This window comes from Xenopus tropicalis, chromosome 4 (assembly GCF_000004195.4).
Source record: "Xenopus tropicalis strain Nigerian chromosome 4, UCB_Xtro_10.0, whole genome shotgun sequence".
NCBI lineage: Eukaryota > Metazoa > Chordata > Amphibia > Anura > Pipidae > Xenopus > Xenopus tropicalis.
In genome coordinates, this window is record NC_030680.2 from 51,326,151 (window position 1) to 51,349,507 (window position 23,357).

The window sequence follows — 23,357 nt, forward strand, 5'->3', positions numbered from 1 at the left end:
CTGTGTTAGATTCACACATACTCTATGTTTGCACAAAAGCATAATACTTATGCTAACTGCATTTATCTTTTTTATTACTGTACTCTACAATGTCACTATAACATCTCCAAAGAATACGAATAATTCTGCTATTTTAATATATTGTAATAAAAATTGTATTTTTTCTCCTTAGTTACTAAAGAAGGATCCTGCCAAACGTCGGGGTGTTCATTGAAACATCAGACAGCACCCTGCTTTTTCATCAGTTAACTGGGTGGAGCTGGAAAATAAGTGAGTGGCACCACCTTTCCAGATTGAAACAGTAAGTACATGCCTGAAACATGTAGTGGGGTAATAACACAACTTTGTTTTTTTCCTCCAATCTGTATACAAACAGGGATATTGATGCTCTCTTAAAATTCAGCTTTTGCATTACCCTCTAATAGTAATTGAGCCAAACTTTAACAGATGTTGGCAAAATAAGCAGATTCTTATTTATATTACAAGAAAGCAGGCAGTGAACTTAAAGTAGCTGTAAAAGAATATTTTTCTTTTAATAATTCAGCCTTCAAAGAAGCGTTACAATCCTTTGGATATATCCGCATTATCGTTCCTAAAGTCCTGAGCTGCAACATCTCATCAGGCGACAACATCTCTTTTTAAGGTTTTCCATTCCAGCGTATCACCTGGCAGGAATTATGCATTTCTGTGGAGCTGAGATCCGGCATCATCCACTGGGATCATCTGCGTTTTTAGAACAGATAGACCATCTGCATGGAGATAACCACCATCTACTGCTAACACCTGGCCATCTTCTCCAGTCCCACAAAGGCTTTTCAACACTTCCATATCTTAAAAAAGGGAAGAACTGCTAAGACCATATACCTGTAGATGGATTTAGATATGGGAAGATAGAGTAATAGACATAGAAATAGATAGATTTATATGGGGGGGGGGGGAGAGAGAGAGGATAGATTCTTAGATATATAAAACAAATGTGATTAATAATATAGATACACATAAAGAAAGTGGTGCTATATGTATATAGAGAGAAATAGAAGGGCATAGGGTAGGGAGGGAGATAGAGCAATAGAGGGATGGATATAGAGGAAAGGGTAGAAACTATTAGATAAATATAGGTAGAGTAGATAGGTAAAAAAAACATTAATATAGAGAGAGATTGGGATATATAAATATAAGATAAACATAGTACACAGATGTTGATCCAGGGATAAGTACGATTGCCATTATGGAGTTAGGAAGGATTTTTTTTTTCCCCATCTGAGGGGAGGCTTCAGGTGGAGTTTTTTTACTTCCTCTGGATCAACTAGGAACTAATTGCTGGTGTCCCTGTCCTATGTAAGGGTATTTGGTGCTTAACCAAAAGGGGTCCATTACACCTGACTGCCTTAGGGCAGTGTATAAATAGCAGTGGATTTAAATTATACCACCAACCCCTTAGATTGAGCACCCTACCCCTTCCACAGGGCAAGGGTTGGGATTTCCCCAGAGACCCTAGCAATTATATTAACAAATTAGATTATACAATAGGTAAAATATATAGAGTAGTGGATATATATAGAAAAAGATGGAGTTATATGGGGGAGCTAGGAAGAGGGTTGGTGAGGTAGATTACTTAGATAGCTGAGCTACATAAAATAAATAAATCAAATAGTCCTGATAGATTTTGTTAAATAGATTAAAAGATTGAATAATATAAATATTGATAAAGGGTAGTGTAGGCATTTACAGAGAGTGACATTTAGACAAACAGATATAGAACAATAGGGAGAGATGGAGAGTTAAAGGGATGGATATAGAGATGGGGAGAATTTAAGGGCTCTGGTACACGGGGAGATTAGTCGCCCGCGGCAAAACTCCCTGCTCGCGGGCGACTAATCTCCCCGAGTTGCCTTCCCCCTGCCATCCCACCGGCGAACATGTAAGTCGCCGGCGGGATGGCAGACGCGGCGGCGCGATTTCGCGCAAATCGCCGAAAAAGACTCGCGAGGCTGACTTACATGTTCGCCGGTGGGATGGCAGGGGGAAGGCAACTCGGGGAGATTAGTCGCCCGCGAGCAGGGAGTTTTGCCGCGGGCGACTAATCTCCCCGTGTACCAGAGCCCTTAGAGATGGGTATACCTAGAGTAGATATATGTGTTAGAAAGATTAATATTGATACAGAGATAGGGATATATATATATATATATATATATATATATAGACAGATAAATGCAGAGATTGAGAAAAAGTGTTATGGGAGTGGGGTAGATAGCAATACATTAGATAGATGTTGATCCAGGGACTTGTCTGATTGCCATTATGGAGTCAGGAAGGAATTTTTTCCCCATCTGGGGCAAATTTGAGAGGCTTTAGGTGGGGTTTTTTGGCTTTCTCTGAATCAACTAGAAGCAGGATTTACTGCATTTAAAAATAATAGTAAAGATAAATGATATACATAAATAAAAGGTAAGATTTGTTTATTAAACACTGAAAAATAAAATGGCAAGTTATCACCATTTAAAGCACTTGCCTTGGGTGCCAAAATACCTTGGCCCGGCCCTTATCAGTCTTGTCCAGCAGTGTGACATATTGGCACTGAAGTGTGCACACAGTTTTTTTCACACATTTGCTCCCCACATTTGAGTGCTACTTTGTAATTGTTCTGCTGTGTCTGGACATGTAGTTACATATACAGAAATATATATATGGGGACATCACACGGCACATCACAATTATTTCAATAAATATAGGGGGGACAATGATCTATTCCAATTGACTGAAACAGTAAAGGTCCTCATATATGGGCCGATTCTAGCCGCCGATATCGGTCCCTTAGACCGATTCGGCAGCAAATCGGCCTGTGTATGGGCACTACCGACGGGCCTGCCCGACCGATATCTGGCCTGAAATCGGCCAGATCTCGATCAGGCAGGTTAAAAAATCTAGTCTGATCGGGGACCTCATCGGCTCGTTGATGCTTTGCCTATATCTGTCGTTATAATTCGATCGAATTAGCCTGGATTCTCCCAATATCGCCCACCCGTAGGTGGGGGATATCGGGAGAAGATCTGCTCGCTTGGCAACATCGCCAAGCGAGCGGATCTAAAGGTGTATGGGCACCTTTAGCCATCACCTCAATAGAGTTTGCTCCGTACTGCACATCCTGCAAGTGATGCAGGACTGTATGAAGTATGCACAGAAAGACCTGGGTCACAAAGGGATTATTTAACTACTGCACTTAATTGGGATTTAAAAAAAAAAATAACCCAGACTCAGTTAAAATAAAATTATTTTAAAGAATTTATTCTGCAACAGAATTTTTTTTAAGTATTTATTGTACAAAATATCATACCAACATAGATAAATTAACAAGGAACAAAATACATTAATACCAAAGCTTTCACAAAGAAGCCAAAATCAGATCTGCAAAATACAATAGAGGAAACATATACAAAATGTCATTTTACCTCCGATAGGAGGAGCTGTCAAATCTTGCACTGCCTGGGAAGGCAGCAACAAACGCAATGTTCTTACTCTGGCGCCAAGCTGTAGGATGGTTCTGGGTACCCTCCATTTCACAAAGCCAATCACACAAATCTATATACAGAAATGTACATCTGTACATAAAATGCCCATATATCAGTCTCAGACTCCGTCACTGCCAGCACTGCTACCACTTTCCTTGCAACACAACTTTGGCATGTAAAGAATAGTAACTGAATACACCTATATGGGAAGATGACATTTAGGAGGTGCCCTAATATACAGAGAAACTGACTTAAAAAGCAAAAGCCTCTAGATAATTACAAGTTCAGAAGCAGAACCGACAAAAGTAGCTATAGAAAGACAGACCAATGAGGCAGTTTATATGTACAAGGACTTATTCCCATATTAACACACTACCCATCACTCTTATTGCACTTTTGTTTATACAAGGGCTCCCTTGTGTCTCATTCAAATATTATCTGCAGTGCTGAGGCCAGCCCTAGGCCCAGTGCCATTTCCATTACAGAACACAATCCTGACTTATGGTATGGAATGGCACATTATACTAGATTTTTGCATTTCTTTAAAGCTCAAGAAATGTAACTATTATTATTGTGTGTGCAATTTACTGTACTGGGTTGAAACTTCTCTTTGGCCACCAGTCAGCAGGTTATAAATTTAGAAAAAACTAAAGCTAAAATCTTCTTACCCATGAAAACTGGAAATAAGCATTCATATCAAAGAGGTGTCATTTCATTTCTCTGTAATTACAATTAAATATATAAAATGTTATATATATATATCATTAAATGGGTACTACTTAACTGGTTGTATAGGAATGTTGTTTTGCACACACAAAGCCTCGGGCTGTGCTCACTAAGTTGGCCTCACATTTAGTGATGAGGAACCGTATGTTTTAGTTCCCACAGGGATAAAAGTGTGCAGGCAGTTTGGCAAATTTTGGGCCATCTCCCCTGTTCTTATTTTCCCAGTGGAAAGAGGCAACAAGCATGGCCTGTACTAAGATGTTGGGCTTATACATGTTTATGATCATTCCCTCTCCCCTTCCTTTTCTACTGTATAGGGAATCAGAAGGGAAGGTTAGGGAAAGACCACCATGGGGGTTCACCCATGTCTAACAGATGCATACTGATTGCATACAAAATGCATCAGACAACAGCACAGCATTATTTCTATGCACTGTAATAAACCTTGGTCTTGATTTGACTTCTTATATTGACTATAAATATCTAAACCTTTAAGTATGCATGTCACTCTGACATAATCAAAGAATTACTATGTAGCTGCTTTTACCAGTTGGCCCCTTTGGTGCCTAGCAGTAATCGTCTGAGTCTTTAGCACTTGTGTAACCTTTAGAATTTATTGGCACTTGGTACTGTTTTTCCGCAAATTATGTTTGCAGATACATGAGGTGAAGAAGCATCGCTACTCAGAAAATGCCTTGCACATGAGTTTGTTCAGATATTTATTTTGAGTATAGTTTGATGCAACTTATGGTTAGTGGTTCCCAAACTGTGCGGCTGCCCCCTGGGGGAACCTGGAGCAACAGGGCTCGACCTGAAGGCCACTTAGGGTAAAATTTGGGGAGAATGTCTGTTTGTTCTTCTAGACAGACATGAAAGTCCAGCTTAAATGACAACGAGGAGGAGATTCACAGTGGATACTTATTTGTCAGAAAGGCTTGAAATATGGCTGATTGACTGATTTGTTGTTGTATATAACAAAGAAGGTTTAATGGCTTAATAGTGGCACTGTACAATGCTATGTAGTTTTGTTTTAAAATACATTTAAAATCTACAATTTACATTTTTATTTTTTATATTTTTATTGTAGGTTAAAATATTTGCAATATTATTTAATTCAACTAGGGGTTATTTTTAAAAATATTTTTTGACATTGATGCTCAGTCCTTAGCCCTCTGTGGCAACCTCTGGTTGGCATGTATTATTATTTTTAACCAGTAAGTTTTTGTCAAAGACAATAACAAAGACATTAATATAGACAAAAATGCATTTGCTTTTTTTAAAGGATAGTTACGATAATTTAAAACAGAAATAAAAATAGATGTGAGAAAAGAGGGGTCTATAAGCTTTGAGAACTTAGCTATTAACCAATAAATGAACACTGTTATTTAATGGAAAATATACATATTGTGGCCCTGAATAATTTGGCACTGGACCTCCTCACCAATTGACAATAACATAAGATAAAAATACCCCCTACCCTCCCTCCAACCCTGTAAAACACACTTGCAGATTTCCATTATGAGGAAGATGCCATCCATGTGGCAAGCAGTGAGGTACTCGTTCATTTGGGCAGGGTGGGCAAATACAAATAATGAATACAGGTCTCATTGCTTGTGGGCAGTTGGAAGGAACAGCTATACACTGTCAGACTTAATTGGAGGCAGGTTATGGTTCTTGAAATAGTCCACCACTTGCTGAGGAAGTTCTGCCAGAACCGCTTTAGCCAGAGTTTCCTTGGGTGCCTGAGAGATACAAAAGGAAGAGAATGAGTTACATAACTTTATAATAATGGAATTAGGATATAGAATCACCTTGCAACGCAAATCCTATGCTTGAATCCTAGGGTTTCTCCTAAAAAGTAAAATTTAAGGATGGCATATTTGGGTAATAAGTAAAAATGGCAAGAACTACGAAGAAGTATGTTTAATTTGGTATGTGGGAAGATGGCGGGAAAACAAAAAAAAAGTTGAATTAATGCTTGAATTCTAGGGTTTCTCCTCAAAAAGAAAAATGTAAGGATGGCATAATGGGATAATGAGTAAAAAAGGCAAGAACAAGCTACACAAGTTAGATAACTATGTCATGCAAATACTATGCGGGTGTGTTAGATTCTAGTGAAGTGCAGGAAAAGGCTACTGATACACTGTCCGACCCTGGTAAATGGGCCTGTCTATCAGTCAAAAACTCGAATTACTTTTTGTTACTTTAGAATTCTTTTACTTACATTGCGAAATTCCCTGAACGGCACAAACTGTACAATATCACGTGATGCTTCTTCACCAGTATTCGATCTCAGCACTCGGTTGTCTCCATCAAGGAACTCCATGGCAGAGAAGTCTGCGTTTCCTACCCCAATGATTATAATGGACATGGGCAGCTTGGAGGCTTGTACAATAGCATGTCGGGTTTCATCCATGTCACTTATGACACCATCTGTTATAATGAGGAGGATAAAATATTGCTGCAAAAAGAATACAGAATTTAAATGAGCTAGTTTTTTTCACAAACATGCCTCACATTATTTAATATTTCAGCAACATCTTTAAGAATGCTTGCATGTGATTGGCTGAGTAATCTACCTGTCTACCTGTGCATAGTGAATCTGACCCTAATGATAAAACAAAAGCAGCAAATGATGATTATTCTGATTTGTTCCCAAACTGGTGTCTTTTTATGAATGACAAGTCTGCTAAAGGATCTTTCCTACAAACAAATCCAAGATAGCAGTCTTCATGTTAATTCATAGTTGAATATATCAAATCAAGAGTCTTATTATGTTTGCCTTTTGGCACCTTTCAGGTTTATTTTATCTCCATTCATACTATTAGAAGACATGACAGTGGTTTCAGTGGTCTGCCCCAGCTGCCCCAAGCAAGTGACTGAATGGATCTCGGGTTTTGTGAGCATTGTTATGTTAACTATAGAAAAGCCTTTGTAACTAATGCTGAACCTCCATGTCATGAATGACAAAAGTCATATTCCAAGCTTTTTATTGGTGCTTCTTCTAAAGACCTAGCATGCATAAAAAACATTATATTTCTTCAGACAACAAATTCCATGATTGCTACTCACTGCTGCAGCTTCTTGCTGTGTTGCTTGGGCAGCAAATCGTGCAACATGGTTGATTATCGGAGAGAAATTTGTTGGTCCATAAAACCGTATGTTAGGCAAACAAGCTGAGTAGGCCTCGATTATTCCTTCCACTCCTGAAAGAGAAGAAAGTGTCAATGCTGGATACTCGAAAATATGGAAAAAAGCATCCCTTTAATTATGGGGGGATCACATTTGAGTTAACGTTAAGTATGTTATAGAATTGACAATGCACTTGGTCTTCATTATTTTTATGTGCCTCCATCTTTTGACTCTTTACAGCTTTCAAATGAGGGTCACTGACCCCATCAGCCAAAAAGTTATTGCTCTGTGAGCTTACAATCTTATTACTAATGTTATATTTTGTTCTTTATCATTCTATTTATTTCCTCTCTTATATATATTACAGCCTCTCATTAAAACCACTGTCTGGTTGCTAAGGTAAACAAGACCCTTGCAACCAGATAGCTGATGAAATTCCAAACTGGAGAACAAAAAGCTGAAAACAAAACTGAAACACCACAAAAAATAAATACATAAAAAATTAAAACCAATTGCAAACTGTCTCGGAATATCAATGTCTATGTAATACTAAAACTTAAATTAAAGGTAAACAACCCATTTAATGTAGGCCAATATAAAAAGACCAGCTAAAGTGAGTGCTGTGAATGATGATTAGTTCCACATTAATGGGACACTCCTGATAAGACAGTCTACAGTATCTAAAGAATGTGATGCACCACTTTTCATATTGAATGTATGCGTACAGCCCATGAAAAAGTTTTAGGCCTAAGTTTTAGGATAGTCTATCTGTGCATGCAAGGACCAGCCCCCCACCCCATTAGGCTCACACTGTATTGCAACCCTCCCTTAAAGTCCCTCTGCTTTCCATAGTAGGTGGTTCACAGATTCTTTAGAAAGCAGAGGGACTCTATATATATATATATATATATATATATATATATATATCATGTTCGTTTTTTTTATACTGTATATATACTGGGGCTTGGCCAGAGCAACTCACAAATAACAGATTCATAAAAGTTTTGCTTCCATTTCTGTACATCTGCTTCATAGGTTACCTAAAATAATATCTGGATGTGCATGAAAAGGCAAAAAGAAAAATCAGTGGCTTTGGCAAGCATATGTTGGACTTTTTTTGACAATTTTTTTTTTTTCAAACTTCTACCTCCTTTATCAGTTTAAAAACGTTCAATAAATAATGATTGAATGAAACTTGATATAACACACTGAATACAAATTTGTGAAAAAAAGCCCAAGATATTTTGGTTACACCAAGCACTAACAGTACTGTATCATACAAATTTAAGCAAATGAAGAATAACTGAAAACCAACCTGAGCAGAAGGGACTTGTAGGATTAAAATTAATGGCAAATTCATGAGACACCTAAAAAAGTAAATCTGAAATTAAAATGAAATCTGCAATCACTGTGTAACTCTGTCTCTATTTTGTTCCATGTAGACAACAGGAAAGTTACAGTCTCCTTTGTATCTTTATATGCCCAGCAGGCTGCTGTACTCAGATACCCATAGCAGATGCCAATCAATATTAAGCTAGCAGTAGTGTCGTTACTGCAGAACGGGTCTTTATTTAGGAGGCTGAGCCCAAAATGATTTTCACACATCAAGCTAGTGTTTTGGGGGTGACATGGCCCTCTCTTGCATCCTACTTTGAATCACTCTTTTAACTGAATGTGGCCCCAGCCTCTGAAAACGTTTTATGTTGCTTGATTAGGGGACATCCTATATAATTTATTTAATTTAAGTTGCGTTACCAGTCAGGGTAAAGCAGAGCTGGCAGAGACGCTGCACTGTTAAGAGTTAGAGGAATAGCGCCGCGTGGACTTAGCAGCAGCTGCTTGGGGGTCATGGTTTGAACAAATTTGATGCATACAATTTTAACAATAACATTACATGATCTTACAATATTTTTATTATTAAGATATTGTTTTACAAAACAATGACTACAGTATATAATCTATAATAGCTCAATAATAATTTATAAATGTCTCCTTAATATTCCATTGCCTATATACACATAACTCACATTTAATGGTCTTTGCTGCATTTAGCCAATGTTGGGCCAAACTGTGGGGATCACATTAGGGGCCCATGTAGACCCACTGGAATTTTCCAGCAAGCCCAATCTATACGTGGCAATGATATGGTCAGATACTGGCTGGAAAGGTTGCTGCGTTGGCCCCATACAAGATACAAAAGGTGACAACTCAGTAGTGGTGTCATCAAGCAAACTGAATTCACTGGGGGGGGGGGGGGGGCTCCATGCATATTTGCTTTTTCTTGTACTTTTAGACAAGCAGTTGGTTGAGTAAAAACATTTATCAGGTTATTTGCTATAGGTTATTAGGCTAAGTGAAACATAAAAACTTATAAACATTTATTAATATTACACAGTATTACTCTTAATTACTAGTATTATTCTTAATGTGACTTCCATATATATCTATATGTATGTTATTTTTAGTTACCTTCCAGTCAGGCGGAAGTTGTGCACCAAAGCCCAAAGCAGGAAACAACTTATCTCTAGTGGAGAAAAAAAAAGGACAGAGTAACTCCTCTTACTGCACTTTTGGCTCCTTGTAGATCCATAATTAATTGAGAAGCAATTTTTTTCCTAAGAGCATTGCAATTTTGCAAGGTGACAAATTAAATATTTTTTAATTTGCTTTTTATTAAAGTTTTCTAAAATACAATATAAAAAAAACGTAAATATACAAATGAAGTATGTAAGACATATGAAGTATATGAGACATATGAGGTATATAAGGTATATGAGGTAGCCGCCACCAATTTACCAAGATGTTTAGAAAATGTATATTCTTATTCACAATTCAATCATGTTTTTGTCGTAAATACATTCTTATTCCTGCACCAGTTTATCCAGGGGGACCACTGAACAGTGAGTTTATGCACATCATTTTTAAGTCTAGCTGCCAACTGCTCATGATCAGCATTAGAAGACATTTCTTCTATCAATTGGTTTAAAATCTGGGACTGTTTCCAATCCCTAACTATCAGAGCTCAAACTGCAAAAATGATCTGAAAAATTACTGTGACCCATTTATATGATATTTTAGCATCCATAATCCCAATAAAGGGCTGGTGTAATAACACAGGTCCCTTTTGTAATATCCAACAAAATTCTATTTAGTTTCTGTCCAAAATTTATATATACCCGCACATTCCCACCACAAATGATAAACCTTCGCCAACACTTATTGGATTCACTCGGATACATTCTTGCAACCTATCTGGGGTCAGAAACCAGCCATAAAATTTTTCTAGCTGTCTCAAAATGATTTAAACATCTAGTATGTCTTTGGGGAACTTGACACGTTATCATACGCTCCTCCAAAATCCCAACAGGTGATATCCCCCCCTAACATATATCCGATGCAGCATCCAATACCATTTCCCTATTGTAAATATCATTAAAATTAAAAAAATGCCTAATTTGTAAATATTTATAATATGTAAATATTATTAGGCAAACCAAATTATTCTTGTAGTTGGTCAAATGACTAATGTTAGGCACCCCCAAGTGACTTTGACCACCTACCTTTTACCCCGGGCTGGTGCCCCTGTGAGGAGGGAACAGCACCAGCCCGGGGTAGCTGCCGGCGCTTGCTTCTTCCTGATTCGCTGCGCGCGCATGCACAGTAGAGTGAAAAGCCGAATTTAAACATTAAAGTCGGCTTTTCACTCTACTGTGCATGCGCCCACCACTGGCATTCCAGCAACGGAAGCCGGAAGAAGGAAGCGATCCGCTCCAGGTGCCCCAGGCTGGTGCTGTTTTCTCCTAACAGGGGCACCAGCCCGGGGTACGAGGTAAGCGGTTAAAGTCACTTGGGGGTGCCTAACATTTTGGCACCCCCAAGTGATTTTGCCTTTCGTTTCCCTTTAATACTCGAGTCTTGTAATAACAGAAATTAAGAAAGTAAAAATTTCTGGAGCCTGATGCCAAACCCTTAATGCTAAATACGGATTGGTTGCTGTAATAGAAACATTTGGTGCATAGAAATTAATTGGTGGGAATAAAAGGCCGCAGCAGCTATATTGATTTAAATGTATAACAACAATGCATATAACTAGTTAATTGTTATCGTATCAACCATCCATTGTACCAGCCAGCCCCTGATAACCAATATACACAGCCGCCTTGTCACCATGAAAAAATTTCCCTCCAGTCACAAACTTCAGATACCATAACCCTCTGCTGCAGCAATACCCTTTTTTTTTATTTATTAAACATTTCACAAAGAAAATAACAATGAAAGGGGGTGGGTCGGTCGGACTCCTCCCTGGCTCTTCATGAGGCTGTCCCACGCTGAAATGACAGGTATCCCTCAGGAATTCAACCTTTTATACTCTCCGTTTTCCTGGGCTTTGTCTGTTACTAACCAGCTGACCCACATAACAACCAATAAATTCACTGTAAATAGTGTGCCCTTGTCACTGTACCCCCCCTCCCCCGAACTATACTGTACTGCATAACTATGAGCCTCTATTGGCTGTCACTCTCCTATGACCCTGCAGGCTTATAGCCCCCAGGTTCCAGGGGAAGGGTGCCATCGTGGCCTGCTTCCTGCACTTGACCCAGATATCTAATACTGATTTTACAGTTATCAAAGTTTGGAAACAATCAATATATATATGTTGCTCTTTAGTTCCCATGATTTAAAGCAAGGTATTTTGCCTTCTCTCTCTTAGAGAAGTACCAAGCTAACATTTTTTCTACCATTATTGTGTGGTATGATACTACCACACAATAATGGTAGAACAAATGTTAGCTTGGTAACAATATTTGAAAAAAGACAGTCCTCCTTGTTCTTTAGATAGAAAAAGGATGCTTCTAACAGTTCTTGGCCATTTACCTTTCCATATACTGTAAAATCCATCATTATTTTTATTTATTGTTTATAGTGGAATGGTATTTTTCGAAGCAAATATGCATGATTCACAAATGAACGTGGGGGTGGTGAACAAGCAGAGCACAGAGAGAGAGGAGCGTTCATAGCAGGCAGGGGAAGGGAGGGGCTTGAGCAGAGCAGGAACCTACTGCCTGTGACATCAAAAAGCCCCACCCACCCTATGCATATTCACTGCACTTTAAGTAGCTGCTGCTCTGTTACTGAAGTAGATCAGGGCTGGAGGCTCCCAGCCACATACTGAGAAGTCCTAAACTGGAAGCTTGCAAAAAGAGTGGGTAGAGCACAGATTTCAAGCAGTTATGGACATATTTCGATCCAAAGGTATTAAAATAAAAGCACTTACTTCTATTTTACATTATTTTACATGGTTTAGTGCATTGTAAAAATTTATGGTATATGTCCCCTTTAAAGGGCAAGGAAAGGCTAAGTCACTTGGGGGTGCCAAAATGTTAGGCACCCCCAAGTGACTTAAATCCCTTACCTTTTACCTCGGGGTAGCTGCGATCGCTTCCTCCTTCCTGATTTGCGCGCGCATGCGCAGTAGAGTGAAAAAGCCTAACTTTAACAGAGTAGTTGGCTTTTCACTCTACTGCCCATGCGCCGGTTCCGGGAATTTGCCCGGCAGAACGAAGCAGGAAGGAGGAAGCACTCGCTACAGGTACCCCGGGCTGATGTAGTACCTGTGAAAAGAGTGAAAAGTCAAGTTCTCTGTTAAAGTTCGGCTTTTTCACTCCGAACAGGGGCACCAGGTAGGCGATTGGGGGTGCCTAACATTTTGGCACCCCCAAGTGACTTAGCCTTTCCTTGTCCTTTAAAAAGACAGACTAATAGACTGAAGAAAACTATCTATTGGCTCCTCAGATGGTTGCACTAACTGGGGAGCACTTTTAGGATTGTAAAAGGTACGGTAATATCTACTAAATTCATAAGCTATTCCCTTAGGATAATCCAGTTTTACACTGGGGTCCTGTATTGACTTTATACAAGAGATCCTCCTTTTCAGGGAGGGATTGCTTCGGAATTTCGATTTTAAAAGATCTTCTGTTACCTTTATAATATGCCTCTACCCTTAATTTCTGCAGGTTATTTTCCATTTGATCCAATAGAAGAGACCGCAACTGGTTATAGACAAACTCAGATGGAGCAATCTTGTTTAATCTCTCTAGATCTGTTAACTGCCTAGTTATGCCCTCGTTGTTTCTTCAAATAGGACCCCAACCAGTGGGGGAACAAGAGACAGATATTATCTTTTCAATAGAAATTGCATTTACTTATAACTTCAAAATTATTGAAAATTTGTAAATGTATATAGCCATACAGAGAGGCATAGGTTGGGGGCTCAACTGGGTTGTTTAGATAATGTAGTCACTGGGGCAAGAATAGGATCACAGTAGAGAACTAGGCAGACCTATCAAGAAAGTGTTGCATACACAGTCTTTGGTGGATTTGTAGATCTGAATGATAACTACATGGGCATTGCCTGATCATAAATTGGGCAGGCACTTTGTTGTTTTGGTTCCATACACAGGCCAATAACCTGCAGACTCTTTGCAGACAATGTAAGTCCATATTCATAATACTGTACAGGTATGGGATCCGTTATCCAGAAACCCTATATCCAGAAACATTGATTTCCCTTTTCTCTGTAACAATAAAACAGTGCTTTGTATTTAATCCCAACTAAGTAATAATTATTCCTTACTGGATTCAAAATAATCCTATTGGGTTTAATTAATGTTTTATTGACTTTTTAATAGACTTGAAGATCCAACTTACGGGAAGATCCCTTTTCCGGAATACCCTTGATCCCAAGCATTCTGAATAACGGGTCCTATACCTGTACTACAAGTGGTTAATAACTATACAATTAGTTTTAATAATCCTGTACTTACGAATCATAATCTTGAATAATCTGTCCAACGGACCATAAGGCAGACAGGTATTCATTAGTTCCCATGGGGTTAATATGATGCAGAGATGATGAATCTCTAGGGTTTCCATTTGATGCAGTAAAATCAATTCCAACCTGTTTAAAAGATCAGTTTAATAAAGTTTATGGGGTTTTCCATCTAAAATACACTAAATAAATAAAATAAACAAAAGTCTATTTAAAGTAAAGTGAAAAATGAATGCATGTGAATAATGAGAATACCAGCTGAGGATGTGCCAATAAATAGAATTACTCTCGTGTTTGTAAAAATTAATCTGAACCAGGTTATATTAATAAACTGTCAGCAGGACTTACTGGCAGTGAGGGATACAATTTCATTTACTGTATCATTTATAAAATACATAGATTTTGCTATATACTATATATAAAACTGTTCCAGTTTCCAGCTCCACCAACTGTAGTTTTGAATGACAGAGATATCATATAGGGATACGTATATATTCACTTACTGTAAACATTAGCTGACATCCTCCAAGAATATAATCAAGAAATGTGTAATCTCTTGTTATCTGAAAGTAAAAAATAAAAAACTTTATTAACTAAAGGCACAAAGAGGAATGTTTTTTTATGAGGAACATTAACTGAATACAGCACATCAGCTGATTAACAGACCACAGAGTGTAACAGACCAAGGAAAAAAGTGCCATATAATATGGATACAACAGGAAACTATGCTGTGTCTATCTCTGTGGGGGATGGAAATGGAGAATAAAGAAAACCTAATCACAAAGCAGATATGCCATCATCAGATAGTTGCTTTTCAATACTATATATATATAGGTTACTATTGGCTACTAAATCTGGAGTACACAGCAGTTAATTTAAAAATGCCGCACACAATGGGCAAAGTGCTGCAATTGTCCAATTTTTTGCACCTTGCACAATGCGTGGAGAATGTGTAGGACACAGAGACCTACATTAGTCAGTGCTCAGGGGCTGGGGAAGATGCATAGGCATCACTTAATGCCTTTAAAAGAGTTTGGATAAGTTCTTGAACAAGCATAGTATCCAAAGCTATTGTGATACTAAAATCTAGTTAGTATTTATGTTGGTATGTATGGTTTATGTATGTGAGTGTATAGATAGATCAGCATAAGTTTGTGTGTGCTTGGTTTATTTAGAAGGGTTGAACTTGATGGACTCGGGTCTTTTTTCAAACCTATGTAACATCACGCAGCTCCTAACTTAGGTAGCATTAGGAAGTGCAGCCTGAATTAGTACTCTATACACCTGCCTATCAAGCTGATTTGCGCTATGTGTGAACATAATTGTTGGTATTATGCTTTTATGTTCATTAATATGGGGCCTCAACATTTCTGATGGCAACCCTAAGCATGTGTATAACACAACAGAGCATGTTAATGTCCTTGCTAATATAAAACATGCAGTAAGTTCAGACCATCAGTGATCTGGACAAACCAACATTGCGGCTGCACACTTAATCAGGGTCAGTTTAGTAAAATAAATAGGAAAGATGCAAAATAACCATACTTGCATAGCAAACAAACATTCAAAAGTTTTAATTAATTAATTAATTCAGAGGAGTTGTTTACCTTGCAAGATTTGATAATTATTATTCCAGAATTTTTATAGCTTCGTTTTTTCTTTTGTTTTTTTGGATTGATACATTCAAACTCTACCTGTTACGGGGGAAAGAGAAAAGCACCCTTCATACATTGTAAACCACTTATTCCAAACAAGGGACTACTAACCTCTTAGTGTTTCATTTAAAATAGATAAATACACCTTAACACTATCCCCCCCCGGACACTGCAGGTTTTAAAAAAATGCTGGGGGGGGACGGGGGGACTATGACTTCATGGGCGACTCCAGGAGGCTTAGGGAAAAGAAAAAGGGTAGGTTTCCACTAGATTCTGGGCAGATCACAGGCTTAAGGGGGTGGGCTAGGGGCTGAACTTAATGATATTTCAAATTTACCGGCTATTACATATACACAATACCAATCCAGCCCTTGCCATGTATTTTAGTAAAATAAGGGCCAGATGCAGTCTAACCTGTGCACAGTGGAGCAAGAGCTATCACTGCTACCTTGCAACACTGGGGTCCAGAGCTTTATTCCAGAGTTTGTATGTTCTCCCCATGCTTGCATCATTTTCTTCTGCATACAGTTTTCATTTGTTTTCCTGCCTGTATGATTTTACTCCAAAAACATATGGATAGGTTAACCGTCTCCTGATTAAGCTGACCATAATATTGGGACGAGATTAATAGGAATTATACAGTGGAGGAAATAATTATTTGACCCCTCACTGATTTTGTAAGTTTGTCCAATGACAAAGAAATGAAAAGTCTCAGAACAGTATCATTTCAATGGTAGGTTTATTTTAACAGTGGCAGATAGCACATCAAAAGGAAAATCGAAAAAATAACTTTAAATAAAAGATAGCAACTGGTTTGCATTTCATTGAGTGAAATAAGTTTTTGAACCCCTACCAACCATTAAGAGTTCTGGCTCCCACAGAGTGGTTAGACACTTCTACTCAATTAGTCAACCTCATTAAGGACACCTGTCTTAACTAGTCACCTGTATAAAAGACACCTGTCCACAGAATCAATCAATCAAGCAGACTCCAAACTCTCCAACATGGGAAAGACCAAAGAGCTGTCCAAGGATGTCAGAGACAAAATTGTAGACCCGCACAAGGCTGGAATGGGCTACAAAACCATTAGCAAGAAGCTGGGAGAGAAGGTGACAACTGTTGGTGCGATTGTTCGAAAATGGAAGGAGCACAAAATGACCATCAATCGACCTCGCTCTGGGGCTCCACGCAAGATCTCACCTCGTGGGGTGTCAATGATTCTGAGAAAGGTGAAAAAGCATCCTAGAACTACACGGGAGGAGTTAGTTAATGACCTCAAATTAGCAGGGACCACAGTCACCAAGAAAACCATTGGAAACACATTACACCGCAATGGATTAAAATCCTGCAGGGCTCGCAAAGTCCCCCTGCTCAAGAAGGCACATGTGCAGGCCCGTCTGAAGTTTGCCAATGAACACCTGAATGATTCTGTGAGTGACTGGGAGAAGGTGCTGTGGTCTGATGAGACCAAAATAGAGCTCTTTGGCATTAACTCAACTCGCTGTGTTTGGAGGAAGAAAAATGCTGCCTATGACCCCCAAAACACCGTCCCCACCTTCAAGCATGGGGGTGGAAACATTTTGCTTTGGGGGTGTTTTTCTGCTAAGGGCACAGGACCACTTATTCGCATTAACGGGAAAATGGACGGAGCCATGTATCGTGAAATCCTGAACGACAACCTCCTTCCCTCTGCCAGGAAACTGAAAATGGGTCGTGGATGGGTGTTCCAGCACGACAATGACCCAAAACATACAGCAAAGGCAACAAAGGAGTGGCTCAAGAAGAAGCACATTAAGGTCATGGAGTGGCCTAGTCAGTCTCCGGACCTTAATCCAATAGAAAACCTATGGAGGGAGCTCAAGCTCAGAGTTGCACAGAGACAGCCTCGAAACCTTAGGGATTTAGAGATGATCTGCAAAGAGGAGTGGACCAACATTCCTCCTAAAATGTGCGCAAACTTGGTCATCAATTACAAGAAACGTTTGACCTCTGTGCTTGCAAACAAGGGTTTTTCCACTAAGTATTAAGTCTTTTTTTGTTAGAGGGTTCAAAAACTTATTTCACTCAATGAAATGCAAATCAGTTGCTATCTTTTATTTAAAGTTATTTTTTCGATTTTCCTTTTGATGTGCTATCTGCCACTGTTAAAATAAACCTACCATTGAAATGATACTGTTCTGAGACTTTTCATTTCTTTGTCATTGGACAAACTTACAAAATCAGTGAGGGGTCAAATAATTATTTCCTCCACTGTATAATATCTGTTTTGGAAAAGGGGAAATTAATCTGATTCATTAATTGACTATAGGGATGCACAAAATCCAGGATTTGGTTTGGATTCTGCCTTTTTCAGCAGGATTCAGGTGGATCCATGGTCCTGGTCGAACCGAATTGAAATCCCTAAAATCACGTCACTTTACATCACATAAACAAAGACGTTTCAAATTTTTCACCACAGCTGCACGCATGTTTTTTTTTTTTTTCACTGTTCGGTAGCTTGATTTGCAAATGGAAAGGCTTTATTTGATAGTAAATCTTGTTTTTATTCAACCAAAATTTGCCACCAAGTCAGGAACTCAAAAATAACTACCTACTTTGGGAGAACTGAGAGCAACATACACATTGTGGTCACCAGGGGGCATTGCCCTGACGCAATTGTAGCAGATGAGTCAGTTATGCTTGCAGGGAATTGTATGCAGCTGAGTAAAGCAAGTCCCCCTAGTCACAACTGGAATTATGGGGAAGACATGCTGCATTGTGGGTAAAAATTAGTTCTGAAATTACACACTGCATCTGTGGTCGTAAAACAGTTAAATAATGAATTAGGCCAAATTTCCCTTTTTCAGCTTGTTGTCAAAATAATGTGTATGGACAACTCTTTAGGTTTAAGCTGTGTTTTCTGACGTAGCCCACAAAGGGAAGCCTGGAGCTACCTCCACCCGGGTCCTCCCGTGTCAACAAATGTGCTCGCGCTTAATTCAGAACTGAAAGCAGGATAAAGGCAGTGGTTACTGTGCGCAAGCTATACCAAAGTGCAAGTATGAATGAGAGTTTTCTAGTAACACATAATAAGTTATAGGGCTTGGTGGTCTTTCATTAGTGTTGTTAATTTTATGTTTTAAAATTAAGACCATAGCAAAATCAGACTAATTAAATACTTTGCAAAACTCCCTCCAGTCCAACAGAAAGTTTCAGGCTATTGCTGTATGTACTTACAGGTTGGAAATCACGAGACTCGCACATTTTGATTGCAGTGGTCTGAAATTCTCCAATAAAATCATGTCCTCCATCATTATCATAATCTAAGCACACAACCTTGAAGGAAAACCCAGCATTTCTTTTTAGTTTCTTTACACAGGGGCATTAGATACAGTTACAGCTTTGATAAGTGAGCAGCATGTAGAGATTCCCCTGCCTGGTATAAGTACTGGTTTAGTTATTGTGACTTACCAACCTCTGCTCAATCAGGAACATCCTTTAATATTAAGCCAGTGAGGCTAAAGCAAGTTCAATGAAGAAATAAGATTTCTTTTTCATATGGAAAATAGCACAAGTCTCAGAAAAAAATGTAGTGTTTAATTTCTATTGCTAAATTTCCGAAGTAGGGCTGCAGAGAATTTATATTTATACTATATTATTGATCTTTAATACTAACTGATCCATGATATCTTATAATATTTCTGTAAGCCCAAATGATCACACTCCAAAAGTTAAATCCAATACCTAGGTGCCAGTGCAAAAATGAAACGCATATAGTATAAGTGACGGCACTCAACAGAAATTTGCACAATCAGTGAAAAAAGAAAAATATAGGTTTATTTAATCCAAGGTTTACTGAATACAAAAGATCAATGTAAAAATGCTAATATTAGCAATGCAGTGGAAATAGGATAGCACAGACCAATTATCTGACTGGTTCTGAGTTCTCCAGCCCTGTCATTGATCTAAGCAGCCCCTGTAATGATACGCTGCTTTAATAGGCTGCAGAAGTAACATTCCCCTTTAATGTCTACTAGGTTACATTACATCAACTAGACCACAAAGTCATTATCATAGAAAATAAAGGATCTCCATAAGACAACATGTATAAAATCATAGTATAAAATTCCTTTGTTTTACAAGGATGATTAATTATTCCTTTTTTTTCCATATTTACCTTTATCGGCTTCTCAATGTCTCCATTACACAAAGACTGTAAGGGTACTGTGAATGGCTTCCATACTGGGTCCAGAGTGTACTTTATAACCTTGAAGTAAAAAGAAAAAATGCTGATGCTAAATCTAATTATAGAAATTGAGCGCTTGCTAATTGTGCATGATGAATGAAAGAAGTGCAGTCAGTCACACACTCCCCCCAAAGAATGTGCAACCACAAGTAATAGCCAATATGTTAGGTCCCTTCATCAGGCATCCTTGTTTGAACCATACATTTTCTAAATGACCATTTAAAGAGGAATGTCAGCTTCCAAACGAGAATTTGGTAAAGAGCCCCACACAACACAGAAACCCCTAATATACCTATCATTGTAATCTGTTCCTTAAAAAAGTATGAATAAATATAATTTTATATGCTGAAATCCAGCTGCAGGCTGAACGGCAGTCAGCGAGATCAGCAGAACAGGGGGCCAGGCTTAGATAACTGTTCCAAACCACTTTATTACATTACAAATCATGAAAAGGCTGCATATTTTTTAATTGATGGAGATTGCAAAGTTTCTTAAAATTATGTACTTTTTCTTAAGTAGGGTTTGGGTGTAACTAAAATATTAATGCTAACATCACACGCAGCATTTGGATCAACTCCTACAGCTCTCCTGTGCAGTCCCATAAGCCTATTAGAAGAATCCAGCAGGGGACATGGCCAAACAGCCAAGGAAGGTGGAATTATTTTACTAGGAACATGGCTAGTCAAAACAATTATGGAAAATATACTGATTGCTATTAAGCATTTCTACACTGATAAATCAACAAGTATTAGTTTATACCTTAGAACAGTGCTGTCCAACTTCTGTAGTACCGAGGGCCGGAATATTTCCGACCTACGTGGTGGAGGGCCGATAATGGAAGCCAGTTTTGACCACTCCCCTTTTTGAAACCGCACCCACTTGAAACCACACCTGTGTTATCACATGACCATACCCATATTAATGATTGTAGTACAGCAAAAACCTGCCATACTCTGCCTTCCCTACCCTGCCTGTGTGTGCCATACTCTGCCTTCCCTACCCTGCCTGTGTGTGCCATACTCTGCCTTCCCTACCCTGCCTGTGTGTGCCATACTCTGCTTGCCCTATGCTGACTGTGTGTGCCATACTCTGCCTTCCCTACCCTGCCTGTGTGTGCCATACTTTGACTGTGTGTGCCATTCTTGGCTGGTTTGTGCCATACTTGGTCTGTGTGTGCCATACTCTGCTTGCCCTACCCTGCCTGTGTGTACCATACTCTGCCTGCCCTACCCTGCCTGTGTGTATCATACTCTGCCTGCCCTACCCTGCCTGTGTGTGTCTGGCACACACAGACAGCATACAGTGACACAATGCTGCCACTGCTCCTACAGTCTGCACAATAACTATATATTAAAAAACTTTTTAATTGCAGTACCACCTACGTGGTGGAGGGCCGATAATGGAAGCCAGTTTTGACCACTCCCCTTTTTGAAACTGCACCCACTTGAAACCACACCTGTGTTATCACATGACCTTCCCATATTAATGATTGTAGTACAGCAAAAACCTGCCATACTCTGCCTTCCCTACCCTGCCTGTGTGTGCCATACTCTGCCTTCCCTACCCTGCCTGTGTGTGCCATACTCTGCCTGCCCTACCCCTACTTTTTAATTTCAGTACCACCTCAGTATATGTTCTTTTTGTAGTGTGCATGGATTATTTATGGGTTTCTTCTGCTCCTATAGTCTGTCTGAGGTGTGAACAGGGGAACAATGTGGGTGATTACAGTCTGAGCCTGAGGTGTGAACACTGCAGTGGGTGAACAATGCAGAGATTAAAAGGTGTGAACAACACAGGGGATTAAATTTTTAAACAATACAGGGGGATTACAGCCTGAATCTGAGGCGATAACCATGCAGGGGTGGGCAGTTAATCACAGTACTGATACCATTTAAAGCTTACACAAGAGTAAGCCATCAAAGCAGCCAGACAGGTGGGGGGCCACACAGAGGGGGCGGGCCGCCAGTTGGACAGCACTGCCTTAGAATAATTTTCCATATGGGGGCGTGGCCAGGCAATGAAACTGAGCGCACGCACTTACTGAGAGCTCCGACTCCCCGTACTTCAAAAGCCTGATAATAAGCCTCATCATTAGCAATCTTTGGATCACATAAGCTCAGGCACACAGCTAAGAAAGAGAGCAGCACGCCACAATGTCTCCTTACCTCCAGAGAACTGCAAGAAACACAGGCCGAAATCCAAGATGGCGCCGAATGCGACCATGATACGCAGACTACTCCAACGCTTGACTTCTCACCCTCCTCATCTGCTAACAGCAGCCCCTCAGGGACACAGGCACAATCAGGTCGACTATGCATACTGATATGGGAGATGGGGAGACTCAACCAGTCACAACACAAATACTAAGCGGTCAGCTATTGCAACTCCGCACAGATCTCACTACAACCAATAAACAGTCTGTCTCAACAGTGGTATCAAACATTATGAGAGAAATACAGAGACCTATCTGGAACAAACGCACTGACAAATTAGAGACCTATACATAGCACAACATATAGTAAATCTGGAGGAAGAAAACGCCATCCTCAGAGATGAATTGATACAATTAAAAAACTCCTAAAAAGATCTGTAAAACAGATCCAGGAGACAAAACTTGCGTATAAGGGGAGTCCCTGAGGAAATAGGGGCAACTGAACTAAGAATATGTACAAGAGTTATGCACCACACTCTGCCCTAAAATGGCAGCTGATCTCTGGAGACTGGACAGAGCACACAGGTCACTAGGCCCAAGACCTCCTGCCTCTAAACTCCCACGGGATATAGTGGTCAGGTTTCATTACTACGAAAGCAAAAGAGGCAGTACTGACCATCATCCGGGCAGCCAAGGCAACTGAATTCCAAGGCCACAAGCTACAAATCTAGAACGACTTCTCACCAGTTACACTGGCAAAACGCAGAGAACTGCGGCCTGTCACATTACAATTGCAGGAGCATAAAATCCCTTACAGATGGGGATACCCTTTTAAATTGATAGAGGCTCGACAAGGCCGAACACACATCCTCCAAAAAAAATCCTAATAATGCACGCAAATTTCTAGCAGTTCTGGGCATCCAAATGCAGAATATTTCTATGCCAGAACGAAACACACCAATTAAACCTCAACTACAACCCATATGGAATAAGGTACCCATCACATAACGGGGACCCAACCTCACACTGAGCCCCTCTCTACCTAGGGCCAGCTGAACCTGGAACAACCTGTTCATATCTCTCTTTCTCACATGTCACTCACCATAACTGAGCCAGGAGGTCTTGATGT

At 39.4% G+C, this 23,357-nt stretch overlaps 1 protein-coding gene across 1 annotated transcript in view; it reads right to left on the reverse strand.

Moving 5' to 3' along the window:
* Positions 1–3,264: 3,264 nt before the first annotated feature.
* Positions 3,265–23,357, reverse strand: part of cpne2 (copine II) — a 63,435-nt gene continuing 43,342 nt past the window's right edge. The window contains exons 7-16 of the mRNA XM_004913481.4: positions 20,008–20,097; positions 19,068–19,166; positions 15,804–15,890; positions 14,700–14,759; positions 14,192–14,325; positions 9,837–9,891; positions 8,683–8,734; positions 7,308–7,441; positions 6,460–6,696; positions 3,265–5,977 (exon numbers count right to left, since the gene is read on the reverse strand). Of these exons, the coding sequence (XP_004913538.1) occupies positions 5,870–5,977; positions 6,460–6,696; positions 7,308–7,441; positions 8,683–8,734; positions 9,837–9,891; positions 14,192–14,325; positions 14,700–14,759; positions 15,804–15,890; positions 19,068–19,166; positions 20,008–20,097 (1,056 nt within the window). The 3' untranslated portion in view covers positions 3,265–5,869. The remainder of the gene's footprint in view (positions 5,978–6,459; positions 6,697–7,307; positions 7,442–8,682; positions 8,735–9,836; positions 9,892–14,191; positions 14,326–14,699; positions 14,760–15,803; positions 15,891–19,067; positions 19,167–20,007; positions 20,098–23,357) is intronic.